The sequence below is a fragment of the Thamnophis elegans genome, chromosome 2 (genome assembly GCF_009769535.1).
Source record: "Thamnophis elegans isolate rThaEle1 chromosome 2, rThaEle1.pri, whole genome shotgun sequence".
In the NCBI taxonomy this organism is placed as follows: domain Eukaryota; kingdom Metazoa; phylum Chordata; class Lepidosauria; order Squamata; family Colubridae; genus Thamnophis; species Thamnophis elegans.
Window position 1 is genome coordinate 110,546,786 of NC_045542.1, and position 23,164 is coordinate 110,569,949.

Below are 23,164 nucleotides of genomic sequence, written 5' to 3' on the forward strand. Positions count from 1 at the left end.
GCTGCATTTAACCACTGCGCCACCTTGGCTGATGATGCATATAGTGTGATTTTAAGAATACACTCCAGTTCTGAGTTCTTAACACCTCCTATGTTGTGAAATGGTGCCAAACTAGGAAATGTGGTTACATGGAACAATTTCATCATACAGCATTTGAACAAATGGCGGTAAGACCACACTTGGAATACTGCATCTAGTTTTGGTCACCACAATATCAAAAAGATATCGAAACTCTGGAAATAGTACAGAGAAGAGTGACAACAATGATTGAGGGGTTGAAGGCTAACCTATGCAGACTAGTTGCAGGAATTGGGTATGGTTAGTCTGGTGAAAAGAAGGACTAGGGATGACATGATAGCAGTGTTCCAATATTTGAGAGGATGCCACACAGAAGAGGGAGTCAACCTATGTTGCAAAGCACCAGAAGGAAGACATGAAGCAATGGATGGAAACTGAACAAAGAGAGAAGCAACCTAGAATTAAGGAAAATTTTCCTGACAGTAAGAACAACCAACCAGTGGAACAACTTGCCTTCAGAAGTTGTGGAATGTCCAACAGTGGAGGCTTTTAAGAAGGGACTGGACAATCATTTGTCTACAATAGTATAGTTCAACCCCCTGCTGGAGCAGGGGATTGAACTAAAGACCTCCAAAGTCCTTTCCAACTCCATTATTCTGTATTCAGTTCTGCTGCCTTCAAAATTATTTAGATAACAGTAAGAAACAGAAATGAACTAACTTCCTGCAGTTACTGATTTGAATTCTTTCTTTGGCACCTTTGGTTTTTAAATATCTAAATAATCCAGCAAGTCCAGACAATATGTAATTCAGGAAATGACCGAAAATACCGTTTCAAAAGGTTACACTTCTGTTGCACTTTATCATATCAGAAATGGACATCATAAAAATCTAGTTACTCTGAGGTGGAAGTTACTGTAGTGTGGAAAGAACGTGTCAGCTCAAGGCTTGGTGAGGCATTAATTCTGCTAGCAAGACTATAGTTGAGCCTTATATTGAAATGCATCTTCTCTGTTCTCTGCGTTGCAAGAAAGCATCCATGTTTTCATCCACTGAGATATCTTACCACGGGTAAATATGTGGATATTGTGTTGAATCTTATCTCTTTTATCCCAGGAGGGATATTTGATTCATTATTGACAGCTGACCATTTGACTGCTAAATATAACAAATACAAGAAGGCTGAGGAATAAATCAGTTTCTTCTATGGTTGAATTGCTCTGAAAAGTGTTATTTGTCACTCAGGAAAGCTCACTTGTGAACTACAAAGGGAAGACAAAGAGGGTGGCACAGAGAGGGATTACATTTTTAAAAGTACTGCATTACAAGATTACCAACCAATTTAAGAACAGATATGATTGGCAGACCATCCCCTGGAAATTGAATATTGTTCAATAGTCTGAGTATTTGGAAGATCAAAGGCTAAAATACATTTATAGGAGAATATCATCAGTAGTGATCAGTTTTGTGCTCTCAAAAATATGTAAACTGATAGAAACAGCTGGAACTAAACTGTTGGAGGCTGATATGGAGGAAACAAAATACGGCCCAATTGACATGTTACTGAATTGGCACAGCATTTAACAATTCATTATAGAAATTATGTTGCTTGGGTAATTTATTTTCCCACACACAGACTCTAAGCTAAAATTTATTGTGACACAAATGTTCTACGATCTCTTCAGAATTTATTTTCAGCCTTGAATCAATCCTGTGCATTGTTTTGGAGATCTGACTAAAATAAGACATGAATTTACTAGGTATAATTGTAAATTCAGAGGAGACGGAAAAGAATAACCTTGAGTTGGGGAGCTTCTTCTGTGTTAGATTTAGATTATTCTGGCTAGCATAAAGTTTAACAAATTTAGGAATACATTTTTGGTTTGAAACAACAACAACACACACACATAGATATATAGGTAGCAATGGCAAAATAACAGTATATACTGTATTCACAATATAAAGTTTAATCAAAGTTAAGCAAGAATGATTATCATATATATTTATAATGTATGATGCAGCGTGGTAAATATAATCACAGTTTGGCCTTTAGGGGGATCTTTAGAAGATTAATTTAATTTATCAGCATTGTATATCATCTAATAATAAGCTATTTTGAGTCACCTATAAAAATAATATAATATACTGTGTAAAATTTAAAACAATATAATAAAATAATATATACAACTCTTCCACCTCCTTGTTCCAATAATTTAATCAATTTGTTTTTTGTGTAGTTTATCTGGTGACACCCATGTGTATATGGGTGTGAATGCACATGCAAGTGCACTCATACACACAGACACAGTATGTCATTCATCGTTTGAAAGATATGTTAGCAATGAAGAAATCATTGGATTGGCGAAAATGTATAACTAATTCTCTAAATTATTGTTTTCTAGGCCAAACAGAACTACCTTTTGAGTATTTGCGGTGGTAGCATTCCCTTTTCTAACCACAAGCAGCATAAATGTGGATAGCTGTCATATTACAGGGTAATCCATGGTCCAATTGACCAATTTTTGGTCATTGATTATACTATATCGAAATACTATCTTTACTGTATCCAAATATTACTATTTGGATAGTATCCAAATACTATCCTTGCTGAATAGTAAACAGTTTGATCTTCTGACTGAAATTATTCAGTCACAGCCCATTTCAATTCACTGATGCCCAAGATCTCAATGCACAGTGAATTCATTTAATCATTCACTGTGTTTTCCGTGTACAAGCTTTATTATTTCCCACGTTCTTTCATTCTGTCTTTGCACTTTGGGACTTTCCTTTCCTGCACTGCAATATCAGCAACTAGACTTCCCAAAGGCTTTAATTTAACTGGATCATAAATGCCATTGATACTCTGAAAAACTTAGTACTTTCTCAATAACAAGTTCAGTTCCATCTGACCTAAGGGGCCTATCATCCAGTGTAATGTTGTCAATCACTTTTATCTTGTCTATATATGTGGCATCTTGTTAAAACCCAAGAGTGTTTACTGTTGCTTTTCCCCACGTAACACGAAACAATGCCTTTACCATTGTCACTAAAATGATAATCTGCCTCTAGCCTCTTTCTAAATCCCAATTGCCCAGAATAATATTTTAGCTGTGCAGTTGAGATGGTCTTCAGGCCTTGGGTGATCCTGAGGGAGTATATATCTTTGACATGTGCTTCTTTACTCTTCCCTCTAAGGAACACCCCCCGCTCTCCCAGCACCTCAGGACTTGAAGAAGGATCCAAATACACCCACAGTTAAATCCTCACCAGCTTCTATGGATTTTATATGAGAAGGCTATCCAGTCTTTGTTTTATAGCTGCAATTTGCTCTTTCTGTCAACAATCTCATTCTTTTTGCTTTCCCCAAATTGTACTCTACGGTCTCATTTGTGGTGCACTCAAACTTTTTGCTGAGATGATTTATATCTTGGGCAATTTTATTCACTTCAGGAAGAATACACCAGGTAACTATCAGAAGAGAATAATGGCGAGGATAAGAGAAGGGCCATGTGAGATTTGGGCCCAGTTCAAGAGCACATCTGATTTTCCATCATTGGAAATATGTATTTAATTTGAACAGCATAAGGGAGAGGAAAGGAAGGTTCTCATGAGAACTACCCAGATCTTTCCAGTTACACCTTCCCCCAGCCAGCCTTGGTAAAACAACTAGCTATTCATAGAGTCTGGGGTAACATTCAAACATATGACTAAGAAGCACTGAAAAAGAAGCATTCGTTTATTTAATGCAGCTCAGTCCAAAAGACAATATTTCTAATGGCATAAGAAAGCTATTCATTTTATTTGCATGCTTTCCATTCTCTTCCAAAGATTATAGCAAAGGAGGCGTGTAAGTCCATTGTAGGCTGAAATCATGGAAGGCCATTGCACAGAGATGAATCAAGATTGCAGCCTTCCAAAAAACAGATACAAAGGCAAATTCTTTGAGAGGTTAGTTTGATGCCTATCAAAGTTATCAAATCGCTTAGGGTCCATGTTCTAAAGGCACACAGGAAATACTGCAAAAATATCTCTGCTGAAATCTGTTTTTTTTTACTCAGTGCTTGAAGTTCTGAAAAATTAACATGGGCAGATTTATGAATTAAGGCATAAAAGAGAAGGGGAACAACATCACTTTAAATGTTTTTTCATGGTTGCTAGTGGTGATGTTTTCTATTTTTCATGATACCATTACCAGCCAGCATCTGGTGAGCATCAAATTACAAAAGATGAATGTTTGCCATTTTTTTCATGGTTTCTTTGACTTCTGCTCATCATCATTTTTTTAATATTGTTCATCCAGTCTTGTTTTTCTCACTCATTTGGTAAATCTTCTAATCTTCTTAAAATTTAGCAAACAGTGGTTACAATGATCTTATGGCTTCTGTTACCAGTATTCATGTTCAAGTAGTTGTCATTTAGCAAACACAATTAGGATTGGCAACTTAGTCAACTTAAGCAAAGGGGCCACTTAATGAAATTGCAATTGTGCTTATGGTTTTCTTCAGCTTTCCTTTGCTTTAGAGCTGAGGTGGCATAGTGGTTAGAGTACAGTACTGCAGGCTACTTCAGCTGACTGCTAGCTGCAATTCAGCAGTTCAAATCTCACTGGCTCAAAGTTGACTCAGCCTTCCATCTTTCCTAGGTGGGTAAAATGAGGACCCAGATTATTGGGGGCAATATGCTGACTCTGTAAACCGCTTAGAGAGGGCAGTAAAAAAGCACTGTGAAGCTGTATATAAATCTGCTATTGCAATTGCTGTTGACTGACCTGTGAAAGTTGTAAGGATTTGTAATGCAAGGGTTGATTTTAAAGCTTCTTTTTCATCCCCATTGTAACTGAATGATTGCTAAATGATGGAGTTTCTGGTCCCAAGCAGTGTCATTAAGTAAGGACTACCTATCTTGTAAACCATTAGGAATATGTATAAATACAATAAATGAAGATGTGATTATTAACAGTTAATTAATATGATTTAGCAGTAGCAATAGATCTGGAAGAGGGAGAGCCAGATTCTAGTCCATTTTCAGCTATGAAAGTCATCTGGAGACTCTGCACCACACAAAGTGCATTTGGGAAGAGTAGGGAAGGCGATCTCTTTAGCTGCCCAGTGAAAGGAAAAGTGTGAACCTAATAGACAAATATGTAGTCAGTTAAGCCTGAGCTCCAGAATTTATGGAGAATCACTAGATGTTAGCAAAGTTATCAGGTTCTTTTTGCTATGTGATTGTCATCTGTAGTTTAGAGTCCATGTTTGACAACCCTACTATTAATAGCAAGTTATTTTTGTAGTGTTTTGACTGCTCAAGTTCTGGGAAAATTATATAATACTTTTCTTAAGGGATACTGTGCCAGTTATCCATAATTAAGAGAGGTAGCAATTCAATATAAGATCAAACCTCAACTACAACCTGGTCCTCTGGTAGTGAGCTCAGAGAAATAAAGTTGGAACAAATTATGCTATTTCTGTTCAAATAACGGGGTTTCAATGCAGTGCAATTCCTATCAGATGCCTAGTCAATTGGGGTTCCTAAGGCTTCATCAATGCGGCTTTTAAGAATCATGTTCATTTTTCCGGGCTCTCCTCCAAACTGGTGCGGTTGCCGTGCCCAGCATTTCCGTTGTAACTGAACTTTGATATTTTGGAAGGATGTTTTAGCTTTCACAGGAGATTAGGTTTTGTTAATGCTTTTTTTCTGATTGCTTGCTTGTGGTAAAATCAGACTTTAACTTCATAGAGCAAAAGCTTATTTGCATTGCAGTTTTGATGCACATGGTTTTAAGAAGAGAAGAAAGCTTGTGAAGGAGTGCCTCAGTCTGACAAAAAAATTGGCCCAAATGACTTTACAGTATTTCATTTTGTCTGGCAGAAGCGATTCTGGCTGGTGAACACAGTTGCAAATATCATACAGCGATGTTTTGTGGCATGATTTTGATCGTTGACCAGCCTTGAAAGTTTCAACAGAATTCTTTAGCTACAACGGTTTTCAAACCAAAGCAGGGATCTGTTTCAAAGCAACAGGTTGAAGCAGATGGCTTCAAAGTGTTTTGTGGCATTTCAAAGGAGGTTATTGATTGAGTGGGTTTTTCTCTGCTTCTGGAATTGTGAACAAAACTGCTGCCATTTTATTTCTATATATGGAGAAAGAGGAGGGAAGGCTGAGTGGTTTAAGGAGTTTGCTGAGCGCTGGGGAGTAAATTTTGTCACTATATTAGACTCTTCGTCTGCCAGAGCTCCTTTCAGATTATACTGTTGGTTAATGCAGCAGTGAGTCTTCTTTGTAAGCTCTTTACTTTCTCAATGTCATCAGCCTTAAACCTGGTTAGGGGAAATGTAGTAAGAGAGGGGTTTTGTTTGTGTATTCGCTTACTTCTGCACTAGTGTTGCCAGTGCACAGGGAATTCACCTTAGCTTTCTGCACATTGAATAAAGACACAAAGCGGACTATTCCGAGAGGCACTCTTGGATTAACTGTTTCAAATGTGCATGAATGGGCAGCTTTAAAGGTCTCAAAAATGAGAAAATGGCTGCAAGGCCAACACTTAGAAATGCTAGGCCAAACTTTTGTAAATAATAGGCAGTATCAGACTTAGTAACTTCCTTTTTTTATTATTATTCCAGCTTCTTTCTCCATGACTTGGGCCTCAGTATCATTGTATTTATACCAGGTTGTGATTGCCACCTCTGCTAGTATAAATTATCTGTTGGAGAATATTATCAGTAAACTATACTACTGAAGTACTCGGGTCTTGAAAATATGCCAGGGATAGGGTTATCAGTCCTCTGGCAAAAGGTGGACATGTCTTCTTACTCCTCATGTCCTCCTGTCAGAAAGCATAACCTTAAAATCAAATATTGTCTGGCTGTGTGTGTGTTTTAGTGCCTAACAAACTTACTCTTCCCGAGCAGCTTTGCTCTGTGTGGGGCAGCACTTCCTTAAGTGCTAACCATAAGTTAACAAGCTCTGCTCTGTGTCTTTAATTAGTTGATTAGTAGCCTCCAGCCAGCTTGTCCTGCTGCATGAAAGGACAAGACCATAATCAGTTACAGACTGAAGCTTTTGCCTCTTAACTGGCCCTAGCACATTCCTGCAATTGAAAAACCAGTCTTTCTAATGCTGGTAAAAGGAATCTCATATGTATGTAGGTCCAAATACATTTTGTTTGCAGCTTTCTCCTCTAATTTTTGTTGTGGATGCCAAGAAACTTAAATAGTTTGTGTTTTCTTTCCCTCATTTATTTGGCTTTCTAATTGTCTTTGTCTTTCTATGCCTGTTCAAACATCTGATAACCCGAACCAGGCGGTACTTTGCCAGTCAAATATTGCCAGTCAGATGTGCCCACCCTCTTGTTACTCCACAAAAGCCCCCAGGGATCTGTGAATCACAAGTTGAGAACCACTACTGTAAAGGATTATACACTAATCCATTCCTGATATTTTTACCTGACCCTATAAAAAATGAGATGCTTCCTATTTTAGCTAATGAACAAATACTCAAATCAAAGTTTGAAGTAACTCAAATCAAACTCTCAATTTTCAATTTTGTAGCTATGTATCTAATCAGAGTTGATTTACAGAGACCTAATACATTAACAAGCAACATCTTTTATATCCTAAATGCATATTTTAAATAACTGCTGTTATAATACACCATGTTCAGAACAAACTAAGAGTTAAGTTCATAATTCCTGTACCAGATATACTTGGGTAAGCCCATCCATGGATAAGATGATCCTTGGTTTTTTTTAACCAAAATTGTAAAAAAAAGTATCACTTGTAAATAAATTGACCCTTTGTGTGTTTTAATTTGCACAATAAGATTACCCATGGGTAATCCACAGATTATCCTCTTCATGATATTTTGCGGGTCATGTTACTTGTAGATGAGTCCCAATGTTCCATCTATGGTGCGCAGCTGCACGGCTGCGCATGTGGCAAGAAAACACCAAACAGCAGTTTCCAACTGCCGCACAGTGATTTTTAATGACACAGGCTCCGGAAGCTGAGGGGCCTCAGATTTTCTGTCCTGGTTAGGGTTAGCACGGGTGCGGGGGGTGGGGATGGCAGAGGAGCTTATGCTGCATGGCTGGTCTCCTAGGACCTCCTAGGCGCCAGCTGCGCCGCTCAAACTACCATCAGTCGCCCCGTGTTCAGCAAAGCAAGCATGGGGAGGTCCTTTGCAGGCGGCTAGAACTGGCCACCTGCAAAGGACCTCCCCAGACTTGTTTTGATGAGCACGGGGTGACTGATAGTAGTTTGCACCAGCCGCGCCAGCTCAAACTACTGTCAGTCGCCCCGTGTTCAGCAAAGCAAGCCCGGGGAAGTCCTTTGTGGATGGCCAGTCCTAGCCGCTTGCGCCCAGTGCTGCGGCTGAAGTGAAGCCCCAAAGTCCCCACTGCCACTGGAATATCTGCTGCCACCTCCTCCTCCTCCAACAGCACTGCCAGATTTTCCGCCCGACGCTTCAGCTGAGGTGAAGCCACCAAAGCTCCCGCCGGCGCCCCCGCCCATGGCAGCTCGGAGCACCTTCAGTGTAATTCATTCTAAACTTGACTGTAAAAAATATGATTTCTGTAATAGAGTTGTCAAAGTCTGGAATGCCCTAACTGATTCAGTTGTCTCAGCTACAAATTTTCACATTTTCAGTCACAAATTGAGTTCCTTACTTCATACTTAAGTGGTCAGTAGAGGGGGCGTGCAAAAGCCTATCGTCCCTGTTATTGTATTTTTATTCTCTTATTCTTGTTTTTGTTTGACAAATTGCAATACATAAATAAAATCAATCAATAAATAGAAGTATTGTAAACATGTTAATGTGCATATTTTGCGATGATATTACCTTCATATATTCCTCATGTAACTTTGAGAGAAGGACAGTGGTTGATATTGGTATAGCTGAGATTATGAGATTCAGCCATCTTGGGTCTTTAGATCAACTAATGCTATCTAGACTTGGTGTCTATTTGTCCACCAAGATTCTCCATAGAATCCCGGTTATAGTTGAACTTTTTTTAAAAAAATATGCTTCACTTCTTATCCAGGTTCTGAACTGAGGAAGTTTTTTGAATGCGACATAAAACATTTGAAAACAAAACAAAACAACCCCCCCTCCCCAAGAAAATCCAGTTGTCTTTTGGAAAAGCACATTTGGGACAACCAATCTAATTTAAACACAATTTGAGGGCATCCAATTGAGAAACTTGTGCTAGAATGATCAGTGAATGGATTTTCCCTTTTGATGCCAAGAGTGCCAATACATTTCTTTTGTATCATCTTTATGTCAATTTTGGTTTAACATGTTGATTTGGAAGGGGCTTAAGTCAGTGTGTATCATCAGTACCTTCATGTACAAGACTTTTACCACCATCATCTGAATTGTATTATCAGTTTTATTTTCAATTCAGATTTTAATTGCTTTTGTAATGCTATATTAAGTATAAATACACATCTAGCGATGCAGTGGCTCAGTGGCTAAGACATTGAGCTTGTCGATCAGAAAGGTCATCAGTTTGGTGGTTCAAATCTCTAGTGCTGCATAATGGAGTGAGATCCCATTACTTGTCCCAGCTTCTGCCCACCTAGCAGCTCGAAAGCATATAAAAATGCAAGTAGAAAAATAGGGACCACCCTTGGTGGAAAGGTAACAATGTTCCGTGTGCCTTTGGTGTTTAGTCATGCCAGCCACATGACCACGGAGACATCTTCGGACAGCACTGTCTCTTCGGCTTTGAAATGGAGATGAGCACTGCCCCCTAGAGTCAGGAACAACTAGCACATATGTATGAGGGGAATCTTTAACTTTACATAGCTAATCAAAAATACAAGTCTTTAAATCAAGCTAAAATTTGTTTGCTGGTATGTAGGGTTTGTGTGTGCATTTGAAGCTGGATGAATATTCTTAGGTGGGTGTCCAAATGTTTGAAAAGTAATAGTTAAAAAAATGTTGCAAACATTTTAATAGTAAGTTTAAATTTTATGAGTGACAAAGGAAAGCAGTTCAAACATAGCCACTGTGTTCTTTCCAGCTAATATGCAGTGGAGCCAATCTTTCCTACAGGTATGTCCAGAACCAATGAGGGTCAGGAGTTTTACTTTCAACATCATAGCAGAAGTAGGTGGACAGAAGTAATTTGTTTCCCTGACTCTACATGACATTTTTGACCTCCTATTGAGAAGTGTTGCCCTATGGTCATTTACCATACTTTGGGTACTACAGGAAAGAAAAACAAATGTTTGGAGTAAGAACATTACAGTACCCAGATCTTTATAAAAATAGTGATTTTCCACTTGACCTACAAGATTGAGAAAGGACTCAAAGAAATGTAAGAGAGATATAAACAAGACTGGAAAAAATGGATTGATTATATACAAAACAAATACAGGACTAAGAAATTCCAGATAGCCTATGCTTAAGATCAGGAATGATTTAAATTGTTTAAAGTTAGCTTAGCAAGAAGAAGCTAAGATCAATGTAGAGATGTTATTAACCTTTTTTTAATTTATATTTTCTCAATATATTTTAGACTGTGTTTGTTAAAAATCTATACCATGTACAGGCTCTGGGAAGTTGGGGGGGGAGGAAGGTGGGGGGTTGGGGGGAGGGTGGGGGGAGGGAGGGACATATACCAGGTTAGATTTCAATGTAATGTGACTTCACATGTATACTGTTTTTCTATAATTTCTCTGTAAAAATAGGATAAGTTAAGTATACTGACATATAGTGGAAATACACCAAGGGGAGGAGGAGTGGGATAGAAGAAAGACGGGTAGAGCGGGACGGGAGAGAGGATGGGAGGGAGGGTGAGAAGGAAGGGAGGGAGTGGATCGGGAGAGAGGAGTGGTAGAGGGGGAGGGGAAGTAGGGTGGAGAGGGATGATGGAGGGAAGATAGAAAGTTGGAGGGGGGTGAAAGAAAGAGGTGTATGGAGAGGGGAAGAGGTATATTGGGTTTGTATTTTGGGGGGTATTGTTGACAAGAGGAATTGCTGTGATTATTGTTTAATGTTGTATGGCGCTGGCTATGCACAGTATATATGTGAGTGTATGAAAATGAAAAAATGGAAAATAAAAACTTAAAAAAAAAAGAAATGGTTTATGTTTAATGCTAAGGACAAATGATATTTAGACCAAACAAAATGAACTTTGGGGTCTTCTGTGCTCCCAATAATACTTTAGTGATAAAGACTCATGTTAGGTGCAATAGCATTGAGAAACTAGTTTTCTGATTTCTAATATGCTTACTTTCATTACAGGTCTTTCTTATGGTTCCTGATGACCACACCTTGTCCCATGCTTGCTCCTTACAGCAGTTAGTGCTTCATAGAGGTCCTGCAATGGACAGTTACTGCAAGTAAGTTAAATTGGAGGTGAGGAAATTTATTTTGGCCAAATACAACTTTTCAAGTTAAATTCAGATTCTGTTGGGCCCAAATTCAAAACTAATTCCAATTAATATTTTGATGCTATCTTGCCATTCATATATCTATTAGAAAACAGAATGAGATATAGTGCTAAAACACATTCAGACTGTATCACTATGAGAAAGAATTGTATTTTTGTCAATAATTATTTTAAAAGTTAGAATTAAGAAAAATACACCCAAGAATATTAAATCTGTAAAATGAAGTACCACAATAAAAACTTGCTTTTTTATTTTACTTGGTGTTTATTTTATAAATAGATAAAAAGACATTTCTTAAATGCTATTTTTTTAAAAAAGTAAGAATAAGAAATTTAAGAAAGTAAGAGAAGAAATTTTAAAAATGTAGTCTGAAGTTTGGTGTCTATACTTGGATGAGGGTTATGATTAATTTTATGTCAGCCTCCAGATGTTGGGGCTTTATCCATTTTTAAAACTATTGCTAATGTTTACCAGGATATGTGTGAAGTATAGTCTTTAACAAAGTTCTCTTTCATAAACCTAGGCTCTAATTCCAAAACAGAATCCAGGGAAATATTTCTGACCAAGAGCTGGATGAACAAGAAGTTCAAGGGGGTAATAAAGAAAGGAAAAGAAGCCCATAAAAGATTAGAAAAACTGAATGCTTGCCAAACCTATTTAGGAAGATTATGGATAGGCACCAAATGTTCCACTTACATTGTATGAACACTGTCCTTTTGGTGCTTATTTGGACCGGCATTGCAACAGCACAGAAGGATTGCACAGGTGTGGAGTGTAAGCAGCCAGAAAATTGCATTGAAGAAGTTCTAGAGCCTGGAGAATGCTGCGCCTCTTGTCTGCAGAATGGCTGTACTTGTGAAGGATACCAGTACTATGATTGTGTGAATGTGGGATTTATCAATGGAAAAGTGCCTGAAGGGCAGTCCTATTTGGTCGACTTTGGAAGCACGGAATGTTCTTGTCCCAAAGGCGGGGGTAAAATCAGCTGCCAGTTTATGTTATGTCCAGACCTTCCACAAAACTGCATTGATGCGGTTCTACCAGCAGATGGATGTCCCGAATGTGGAAGAATAGGCTGTGTCCACGAAGACCAGAAATACGCTGCAGGACATACCTTCCACATGCCTACGTGCAAAGTGTGCCATTGCCCTAATTCTGGCGGCGACTTGATGTGCTATCAGCTCCCAGATTGTAATGAATCCACGTTAACCTCCCCTAATCCATCTGATACCATGGAAGTAGAACAGCACTATGATGATCCCTACAGTTATGACCAAGAGGCACCAGAAGGAGACACCACTCAGGTGGAGCCACCCAAAAAGTATTACAGTTATTCAACACAATTGGAGCAAGAGAGCATAGGCCAAGAACAAAGTGAGGATTATGACTACCTTGCAAGCAGTGTTACTCCACCTTCACTGACTCAGTCTATTTCAGACCCAGCAATGACGCAACAAACCAGCACAAATATCCCTCTCCTAAATCGTCCAGAAAACAGGAGCAACAATGAAGATAGCAAAGTCAGGATGGATACAAGCACAGTATCAACAACCAAAGCACCACAAAGATATAAGATGACCACTACAAGTAGTGTGTTAAAGGAAGAAGTCATGACAACAACTGAGACACCCCAGAATGGGGCAGAAGTGGAGAGACAAAATGCAATCAGTCATGAGAAAATTGAGCAAGGAGAAAATCCTCCTTTTAGAATCAAGCTAAACACGAAAAAAGACCAGAAATTAAAAGTACCCAAATCATTGGATTTCAAGGAATCCAAAAGAGGTAACTTCCCTGAAGTCAAATTTAATCCGACGCCATCATCGCTGATTGCTTTAAAAGAAGACCGTAATTGGATAGTCTCCAAACAATCTCAAACACTTTATCATTACCAGCCTGATGAAGATGTGGATCCCAACTCTGTTCATACCTCCTCCAAATTATCAGAAGGTAAGATGTCGGTTTCAGTGCCTTAATGTTACATCAGTAAACAGTACAGTGGGATTGCTGCCTGTTTGCTACAGAAATGAAATGTACAGAGAGTCCTCAACTTACAACACTTCATTTAGTGACTGTTGAAAGTTACAACAGCACTGAAAAAAGTGACTTATGACCATTTTTCACACTTGTATCTATTGCAGCATCCTCATGGTCATAAGATCAAAATTCAGATGCTTAGGAACTGGTTTATAGCTTATGATGGCTTCATTGTCCAGGAGTCATGTGATCATGTGACCTTCTAACAAGCAAAGTCATTAGGGAAGCCATATTCACTTAACAACCGTGTTACTAATTTAACAACTGAAATGATTCAGTTAACAACTATGGCAAGAAATGTCGTAAATGGGGCAAACCTCACTTAACAAATGTCTGACAGAACCATTAATTTTGGGGTCAATTGGGGCCATAAGTTGAGGACTACCTGTAGTCTAGTTAACAGTTGCAGAGTCAAGCGATCACAAAAAAATCTTAGCTCTTTGTAGAATAATGATGCATAGTTTTAGTGAAAGTGAGTGGATAGCTAGTCAGCTGTATTGTAATTTACCTTTTTTTTTCTTTTTCTTTTAGAGGTTATCTAACATTTGGACTTTTTAACCATTTGATTTGATGGAAAAGAAACAAAGTTTGGGTTTTTTTTTCTTATAGATAAAAAACAATTGAATGAAATTATCATGGTTGGGATGTAGGCATTTTGAATTTATATTAGTTTTGATTAAGAAGCGAGTGTAAGTATTTTGCTATCTTTTATTGCATAATCATTATTAAAGTATTTCAACTTTTTAGCTTTGGAGACTCCCAAGGAAAGATGTAAGAATGCTCCTCCAATGGAGAAGTAGAGGCAGCCAGAGATGAGAAATTAGCATCTTCTACCAGTTACAAAGAGTTCATAACCACCCCCAGATGTCAGGAATTCTCCCCACCCTTTTTAATGAAAGCATACTGTGAATACAACAAACAGGTGGCCTTTTTACAAACGAAGATATTTTTACAGGATTGTTAACATACAGAATCATAAAATGTTAACGTATCATAAAAATGCTATTGCTATCTATTTTACTTTAATTCATATATCTTAATTAAATATATTTCACTTGACTTACACTAATTTTCCATTGACAAAGGAAAATGAAAGTTTGAATTCAAGTGGCTTTAAATATTTGATGAAAATATAAAATTATTATATTTATTGAAAAAATGAAGGGCATAAGTGTTTGGGTAATGCAAAGTAAATGTCTTATCCATATTTGTTACTGATAAAATTTAATATTATTTAAATTTTGACCCAACTGAACTCGGTAACTCCTGCATATATTATGTAACATTTGGTCAAACAGCAATGTGAACTGGTTTGTGACCTGTACTGAAAATGAAGCTGCTTGCTGCTTTGAAAGAGAAATTCTTTGTTAATAATGGCTTTGCTAAATGAGCAGTGTTTATGTTAAATCCCTCTGTGCATTAATACAAATATTAGTCCATCTCTTAGGACAATCTTTGTAGATTTGCTTTCTGTAGATAGCTTTGTCATGTGTTGAAAGGAACCAATGATGTTAACAATCTGAAATTGAAACAGAGGAGTGATTAATGTTTCCACCCAATCAATGGGTACTTCCAGTGAGCCAGTCACCCATTGCCATAAGGACACCGAGGCTATGCTCTCATGGCAAAATTGGCCAGATGTGACCATCCTATATGCATGAACGCAGTTAATACAATGTTATGTCAGTCTATTTTATGGAAATTCTAGAAGTGACGTGTCTATGGAGATTCTCAGTCATCCAGCTATGGTTGTCCCCAAAGTGCTTTTTCAAAAGGCAACTGGACTTTGTTTTTCCTTGAAGACATTTTGCTTCTTATCCAAGAAGCTTCTTCAGTTCTGACTGAGTGGTGGAGGATGGAAGGATATATATTCCTTGTGGTCATCTGGTTGCACTCTTTTTAACAGTTGTTAAGCCCACTTGGAGATTTATCTGTGCCCTTAGGATCACCTGATCCTAAGGCAAATGAGTGTGGAACGTTCTTGAAAATGTGTTGTAAACAGAATATAGGTGGTGTCTTAACAAGCTGGAAACATTGATTGTTGCACATCCAGTTGCACTATTCAGGTGACCCTGAGGGCCACAGAAAAGAAAGAATGCTAACGACCAGATGACTGCAAGGAATATAAATTCTTTCATCCTCCACCATTCAGTCAGAACCAGAGAAGCTTCTTGGAGGAGAAGCAAAACATCTTAAAGGAAAAACAAAGTCTAGTTACTTTTTGTAAAAACACCTTTGGGTCTAGAAGTGCAAGGACAAGATGGCAGCAGGGATGGTATTGACTTACCTTCCTACTGGCTCGCACACACCACCTCCACACATGCACTTTGGTGAAAAAAGGGCCTAAATAGGATGCCGTAGAGCCAGGGTGAGTGGGTGGTGCCACCAACAATTTCTGCTATTGGTTCGGATGAACTGGTCCGAACCAGTAGAATACCACCTCTGGATTGCAGTTAGAGTAATTAAAAGAAAGGCCACTATAGCACTATGGAGTTCCCTCTATAGTTACACTACTTATTATTTTCAGACAAATTGATATTACTTTTCTGGCATGAAAACATTTTAATATGCTGACCATCATATTCAATTATGCCCTTGCCACATATCTGCAAAAGCATGCAGGAAACCCTAATTGTTAAGGAGCTTGACTTTTGTTACATTTCTTCTCTGTAACAATGAGCCATGAAATGATCCCTTCCTGTTCCCATTGTGATAAGATGAGAAGTGAGATCAGATCATAATGGATGTTGCCCAAAATAAACCATGCTTGTGATCTAAAGATTGCTGGGCTTGCCTCTCCCTTTCCTGTCACTCAGAGAGCCTCCATGCTTGCATTTCTCATGTGCTTTATTGCCAGGTCTAACCTAATTGGTCATGTTTGCCATCCTAATCAGAGGGAGACCTTATGGGTTTGGAGTTCATTAAAATAATATCCTGATTCAGGTTAAAAAAAAAAGTCCCGTGCCAAAAGATAAAATCCATTTATTTGTACAGTAACTAGGCTAAATTCCTGGCTGCTGAGCATTAAAGTTGGGAAGCTGCCATCTCATGACCTAAAGCACACATGCTGAAGAAGAAGATATCTATGGAGAAAGAGAAAGAAAAAGAGATTATTCTGCATATTGGCATCATTAAACTCCCAGTGAAGGAGCAACTGGCTCTTCCATTATACAATGGAAGCAGGGGTGGGTTGCTAATCCCGTTCCAACTGGTTCGGTTGGAATGGGGCCGGCGGCGTCCTCATGCACGCGCGCAGTTCACGCATGCGTCTTAGCGCCTGCGCGATGCTCCAGCTGCTCGCGGAGAATCGCGCAGGCGCTGTATGTGCCATCCAGCTGCTCGCAGAGAATCGCGCAGGCACTGTATGTGCCATACGCCTGCGTGGAAGCGCAGAAGCCTTCAAAGACCGGTAAGGAGCGCGGGCGGGCGGGTGGGCCCTTCGCCGTTCCCGGAAGTTACTTACTTCCGGGTTCGCCGACCAACCGCTTCCCAGGGACCGCCGCGAACTGGTTGAAACCCACCCCTGAATGGAAGGCATGTGGAAATACTTTCACATGATAGCAACCTTTGGTTTCGAGAAAGAAGACTCTTGAGCAAGTATCCTCAGTGATTCTCTCGTCCTTTCCACTCTCTGCCAAAGTTCTCACTAGTCATTCAGTCAACTCTTGCTATTTGGAACAAGGGACGTCAAGCATCAGGGAAATCATGCAGTTCAAATGTGTATAAAGATTTATTGTAAGCTTAAGCTCTCTACAAGAATCTGAGCTAGTAACGGTCAATGAAAATTAATGGTAGTTAAAAATAGAAAGGAATTCAAGGTGGGCCTGACTTAGATCTCTTATGGGCATGCAGGGACTCATGACTCATGATGCATTTGACCCATCTCTCAGGCTCAGCCTGGTCATCTCCTACAAAGGGGAAACCATGCCCCTCCAAAGCTACATCTTTAAGCAAGCTTGGCAAGCAAGACCAATTATGAGTACTGGTGGAAGATCAGCAACAATTTATCCATACTTTCTGCAAACCATACTCACACTGATATAAGAAGTAGATGTACCCCCCCCCCCCTGTATTTATTCTGCCTTATTGAGAGGAAGAATGTCTGGATCAAGGAACACTAGAATTGAGGGCTTTGGTGACCAACATATTCTGTCCTGGGCTGGGATACAAACCTAAATCATTTCATGAAAACTTTGCCTAATACATGTTCTGTATCCTAGGATAGATTGGTGCTTTACCGTGTATTGGTGCTTCCAGTCAGACTAGTTGAAACATTCTCTGTGACAAAGCTGGAACAAAATGTAATAAAATACAAGTTGGCTGCTAGTAAAAGCAACTTTACATATCCTCTGCTTCTCTTCTCAATGACAACAGGGAAAGCTATGAGGTTACTTATGGTCTGTCCAGTTTTGTAAAGAAGCACCCACTGATTATGATGGCACAATGTTAAGTATTACTAGATGTTTATGTGTAGAGATGTTGAAAAGAGGTGACTATGATTTTCACGGGCAGTTTGGATCTTTTGTCCTGCCCAAGAGAGCCACTGGAAATTCCTAGGCCTAAGCCACAGAGATCAGCACCAAATCAGCACCAAGAGCCAAGGTGGCACAGTGGTTAAATGCAGCACTGCAGGCTACTGCTAGATCAGCAGGTCAGCGGTTCAAATCTCACCGGCTCAGGGTTGACTCAGCCTTCCATCCTTCCGAGGTGGGTAAAATAAGGACCCAGATTGTTGGGGGCAATATGCTGACTCTCTATAAACCGCTTAGAGAGGCCTGAAAGGCCTATGAAGCGGTATATAGGTCTACTGCTATTGCTAAATCAAAGATCCGAGCTCAAATCAAAGTTAGAAAACAAGCTAAAAGTAATTAAAAAGGTAAAATTTGTGAGGAATTACTTTTACAACTTAAACTAAGAATCCTTTATGTTTTTTTTAAATTATATATATCTTCAGCAAGAAGGTTTCTCACTGAGTTATTGTTTTGGGGAAAAAGAAGGAAGGAATATTGGGTATGGTTGCTGTTTTGAGTTATTTATAAAAATAGTAAAGGGATATAAATAAATTTGGCAAAAAGGCAATACTCAAACATGCAAAATGTAAATAAATAAATAAGATGTTAGAAGCCTGTCACAATGGAAAGTTCTCCCTTTTCCTAATGCACCTTTATTAAGCTACAATTGATCATGAAGTTTTGTAGTAAGTGGTGGTAGTTAGCCAGTTTTGGACTAGGAAGCAAAGTAAGTGAAGATAGTTCTCAGACAGGAAGTAGGCTACATTAGGAAGTACATATATCTGCAGTATTGTCAAGAAACCTTCATGAATGGGGTCACAAAGTCATCAAGAACTTGGCTGGGACTGAAGGAAGGTTTACTTGTTGTGTATTTTATATGTGATATATCAGATAGTTTAAATCTGAAGTCTTCTGAGATGTGTAAATGTGTTTCTAATAAATAAATGATTGTATTTCTTGCAACTATAATCCTTACTTGCACCCTCATATTTTGGGGCTACTGAAATAGTTCTCAGTACTGTTTTAGATGCTACTCAATTTCTTTAGTTTTCCCAATTATTTCATACTAACGATCCCAGTGTAGGCCCTGTGAGGACATTTGGCATAATTTTAAAGGTTGGCAAAGGTCTGTTGATGTTGGACTGGATAAAGTTTTGCAGCTGTACTAGTGAATTTTCTAAGCTATAGATTAACAATTTAGGCTCCAATAAGAGAAATACAGAAATAGCTAGTACCTCCAGAAATAATCATACAATTATACCTTTCCCCAATTCATTCTGTCCTAATTCTTAACTTCATTGCATCCCGAGCAATGGTCTCAATTCCCCAATAAAATTTCAATTATAAACTAAGATCAATGGAAATAAGATCCATATTGGTGATTTAGAAATGAATAATAAAATTTTCTATGCATTTTAAAGCTGCTTTTTTTTAAAAAAAAAAATCCATCCTTCATTAATCTTCAGTTGGGTTATATTGATTAAAATAATTACATAATTTCTGGAGTGAATCCACTTTTAAGAGCCTAAGTAACATATGAAAATTAGTTTTTTAAAAGGCCAACGTTTAAAATACACAGAAAGGCTGGAAAGTGACCTTAACATCTGGCTGGATGAGGTGGAAGAAAGTATCTAGTTAGGTTCTGGGCTCCAGGGAGGCAATTTTGAAAGGCCCTCTCTCTTCACATTTCAACTATTGCCCTCTGGAACAGCTGCAATTTTCAGGCCAACTTCAAAGACAGCCCCAGGTAGATAAATGCTAGCAGTTGTCTGAATGGAGTTCTTGGAGCAAGGATAAGCTTGATTAGACTTGTTCTTGTTTGTATATCAATAGAAATGTTGCAACAACACAATGGTGTACATAATCAGGACTGTGCACATTTCAGGATTAAAGCATTTGTATTATATTTTCTTATGAAAACAGGTGATCTGAACACTTTATTTTTCAAAACAGGAATGTTACAAAGAATGTGATCATTAGGATTGCTTTCTCTCATTGTTGGGGGAGTGGAATCAGATTACAAGCCTGGTGATGCTTGTTCCTCTCCTTGGAAGTAATAGTGACTCATTTGACTATATCCATATGTGTTTCATGATTAAACGCACATGTCAATGTTTCTTTCTTTGCAATTCCTTGAACCAGCACAACTGATGGCTACTACAAGAAGGAAAATCAGTGGGACAGAATGGTCGGATGCTTTTCCTTTGGTGACATTTTGAGTGCAAGATAGAGTAAAATACTTTTAAAAAATGCTTTGCTGTGCTTTAGAAATCCAAAGTGATTATCCTTGCTGACAAGAGGAATGAAATTATCTTTTTAAAGGGTCAGTTGCTAAGTGCAGTGCTCCCTTTCTCTTTCACCTTTCCCAGTTTTGGCTTAAGTAAGGTGAAAGTGGTCAGCCGTTTCCAGCTTAACAGGCCCTGACATTCCTGAAAAAAGCAATCTCCTGAGTAAATTAATTCCCTTTTTTTGACAGTTTAGAATTCTTACTTGGATTTCTATTGAGCCCAGCTCAAGAGGGCAATGCATTTCCAAAGCGGTAGACTTTTCTCAATTCGCAGGGGTTTAAGGAAAGTTATTTAGCTCAGAATTACACTGGGCACAGCTTCTCCTGGATATATACTGGCAAACTAAAAACCCAAACTAAACAGCTATTTAATAATATGACACTCTTTAGCGGAAAATCAAGAAAATTTGCAAGAGCTCATAAGGGCAGGAGAAAAAGGAAAATTTAAAAAACTAAATCTAAAGATATATATTAATAAGACAAAAGCAATGTTAGGCAACATTATTGTTCATTATTTATTTAGCATAAGGCATGATTAGTGAATGCTTGACAATGAAGAACTGCAGGTGGTAGATACTTCTCTTTTCTTGGACTCAAGAACAATTTAAGATGAAGTGTTTCTTATTGCTTATTGCTCTGCTTATTGTACTTTTTTAAACAAATAATAAAACAAAAGCAAAAGGCTGTAACATTTTTAGGATGAACAAATAAGAACTTTTTCAATAGCAATAAAGTTCAGAATAGTTGAAACAGTGGACTTTCCGATTGGTAAGGGATGTCTGTGAAAGCCACATATTGAAAAAGAAAGAACAGAAGACTGACTGTCTCCCTGAGGCAATTATTAGCATTCATTTAGTGACCATTAGAAGTTAGATGGCACTGAATAAAAGTGACTTATGGCCATTTTTTCCACACTTATGACTATCACAGCATCCCCATGGTCACATGATCAACATTTAAATGCTGGGCAACTGATTTGTCATGTGACCTTCTGACAAGCAAAGTCAATGGGGAAGCCAGAACAACTGTCACAAGAAAGTTGGTAAAGTGAGGCAAAACTCACTTGACAATTGTTGTTGTTACCTATGGAAATTTTGGGGTTCAGTTGTGGTTGATTACCTGTACCATTTCCTGAAATGACCATCCCCGGATAATAAGCCCAATCAGGTTTTTGAGTGCATGAGCTAAAATAAGCCTTCCCCCAAAATATTGCAACACAGCAGCAGTCATGAGGTGACCACGCTCGCTGCCTCCTGCACCTCAAAAATGATATGAATGATAAGACCTCCCCAAAAATAAGGCCAAGCACTTATTTTGCGGGTCAAAAGAGTATTTGTTTAACCCTCCTCTCCATCCAATCAGATGTGGTTAGTAGCATCATGTCATTAAACATCTACTTGCATTTTCTTATGTCTTTTTATTGCCTGGTGTTCAGATTTTAGCATCTGAAATGTGTAAGTTTTTAACTTATGAAGTTTCACATAATAATGTTGAATTTGTGTAGTTTTTTTGTAGTTTCTATGATTTCCATTTTTCATTTGATTTTATAATTTTGCATTTCTTGGAAAGAATAACACTGAAGGGCATGGAATAAGTTAAGATAATTACTAGAGGAATGTTTTCTAACAATGTAAGCGTGATGCAAACTTCGAGTGTTACAGGCCTTCAGGAAACTAATCATAGGAGCCAAAGAATGCAAATTGCCCTTTGTTAGTTCAGGTGGGCTAATCTGAAACAGACACCAGTCAAAGTGATTTATAATGAGTGGACTCTACTTTATAATTAAGTGGAATTAAAAGTTGCTGATTTTAATGTCAAGAAAGATGAACTATAGTCTACACATTTCAGAATACTAACTTATATGGTAAGATATCAAAGGCTATATGATAACCTGACATATTTTCAATGTTTATGCTTTTTGTCATCTTTATTAAGCAAGGATAATGCATGTTGATTCTACATTTCCATTGTTCAGATCAGGTTAGTAGTGAGGATAAAATCTTCTGCCCAATCAGGAATTCTTAACTATAACAGAATAATAGAGTTGGAAGGGACTTTAGAGGCTTTTTGGTTGAGTAAAGAACCCTTAATTGAGAGACAAGGGGCATATGAAAGAAAAGTCACTCATGCTTTACTTGTTCAGGATTATTACTTTTTTTTAGCCTTAAAGAACATGGACACTTTTATTTTTCAGAATATACTGAAAAATAATTGCATTTAATACTTCTGAACTACATGAAGTAAATGATTATTTTATTAGATTCAGATGCCTCTACATCAAAACTGGGTTTATACATCACTCAAAAAACACAATTGTGTAAGGCAAAATTGATAGCATTGTTTAATATTTTAGACACAAATGTTTTGCCAGTGCAAAACAAATAATATTTATATGAGTGTTGGCGAACCTTTTCATCATCGAGTGCCGAAACGGGAGTGCCCATGCACCGGAAGCAGGAAGAACAGCCACCCAGTGTGCATGCACGCACCAGGAAAATAATCTTCTGGTTTCTGACATGCACATGCATACCAGCCATCTGGTCTTCATGCACACATGCATGCCATAAACCAGAATACCATATGCATGCCAGAAACCGGAAGATCATCTTCCCGGCTTGCGCATGCAATTTTTCAACATTTTCACAGCATTTTTTTTCTTTTCATTATTCTTTTATACACTACTATTCATAGCATTAGTTTTCAATTCACTTTTAAACATAGCCTCTGTCACTGAAATTTTCCAACATTTTCATTACATTCAAAGTCATTTTCTTTGCATGGTGGCTTACAAGATTAGAATGTTGGATTGACCATTGGCAGCCTCGCATTCAAGACCTGCTGCTGATGCCATGGGGCAGGGTGAGCTTCTGTCATATGCTCCAGCTCCCATCGAACTGGTGGTTGGAAAGCAGGTGA

At 38.3% G+C, this 23,164-nt stretch overlaps 1 protein-coding gene across 1 annotated transcript in view; it reads left to right on the forward strand.

Moving 5' to 3' along the window:
- Positions 1-23,164, forward strand: part of FBLN2 (fibulin 2) — a 136,366-nt gene that overhangs the window by 33,763 nt on the left and 79,439 nt on the right. The window contains 2 exon segments of the mRNA XM_032239092.1: positions 11,268-11,365; positions 11,940-13,363. Of these exon segments, the coding sequence (XP_032094983.1) occupies positions 12,085-13,363 (1,279 nt within the window). The 5' untranslated portion in view covers positions 11,268-11,365; positions 11,940-12,084.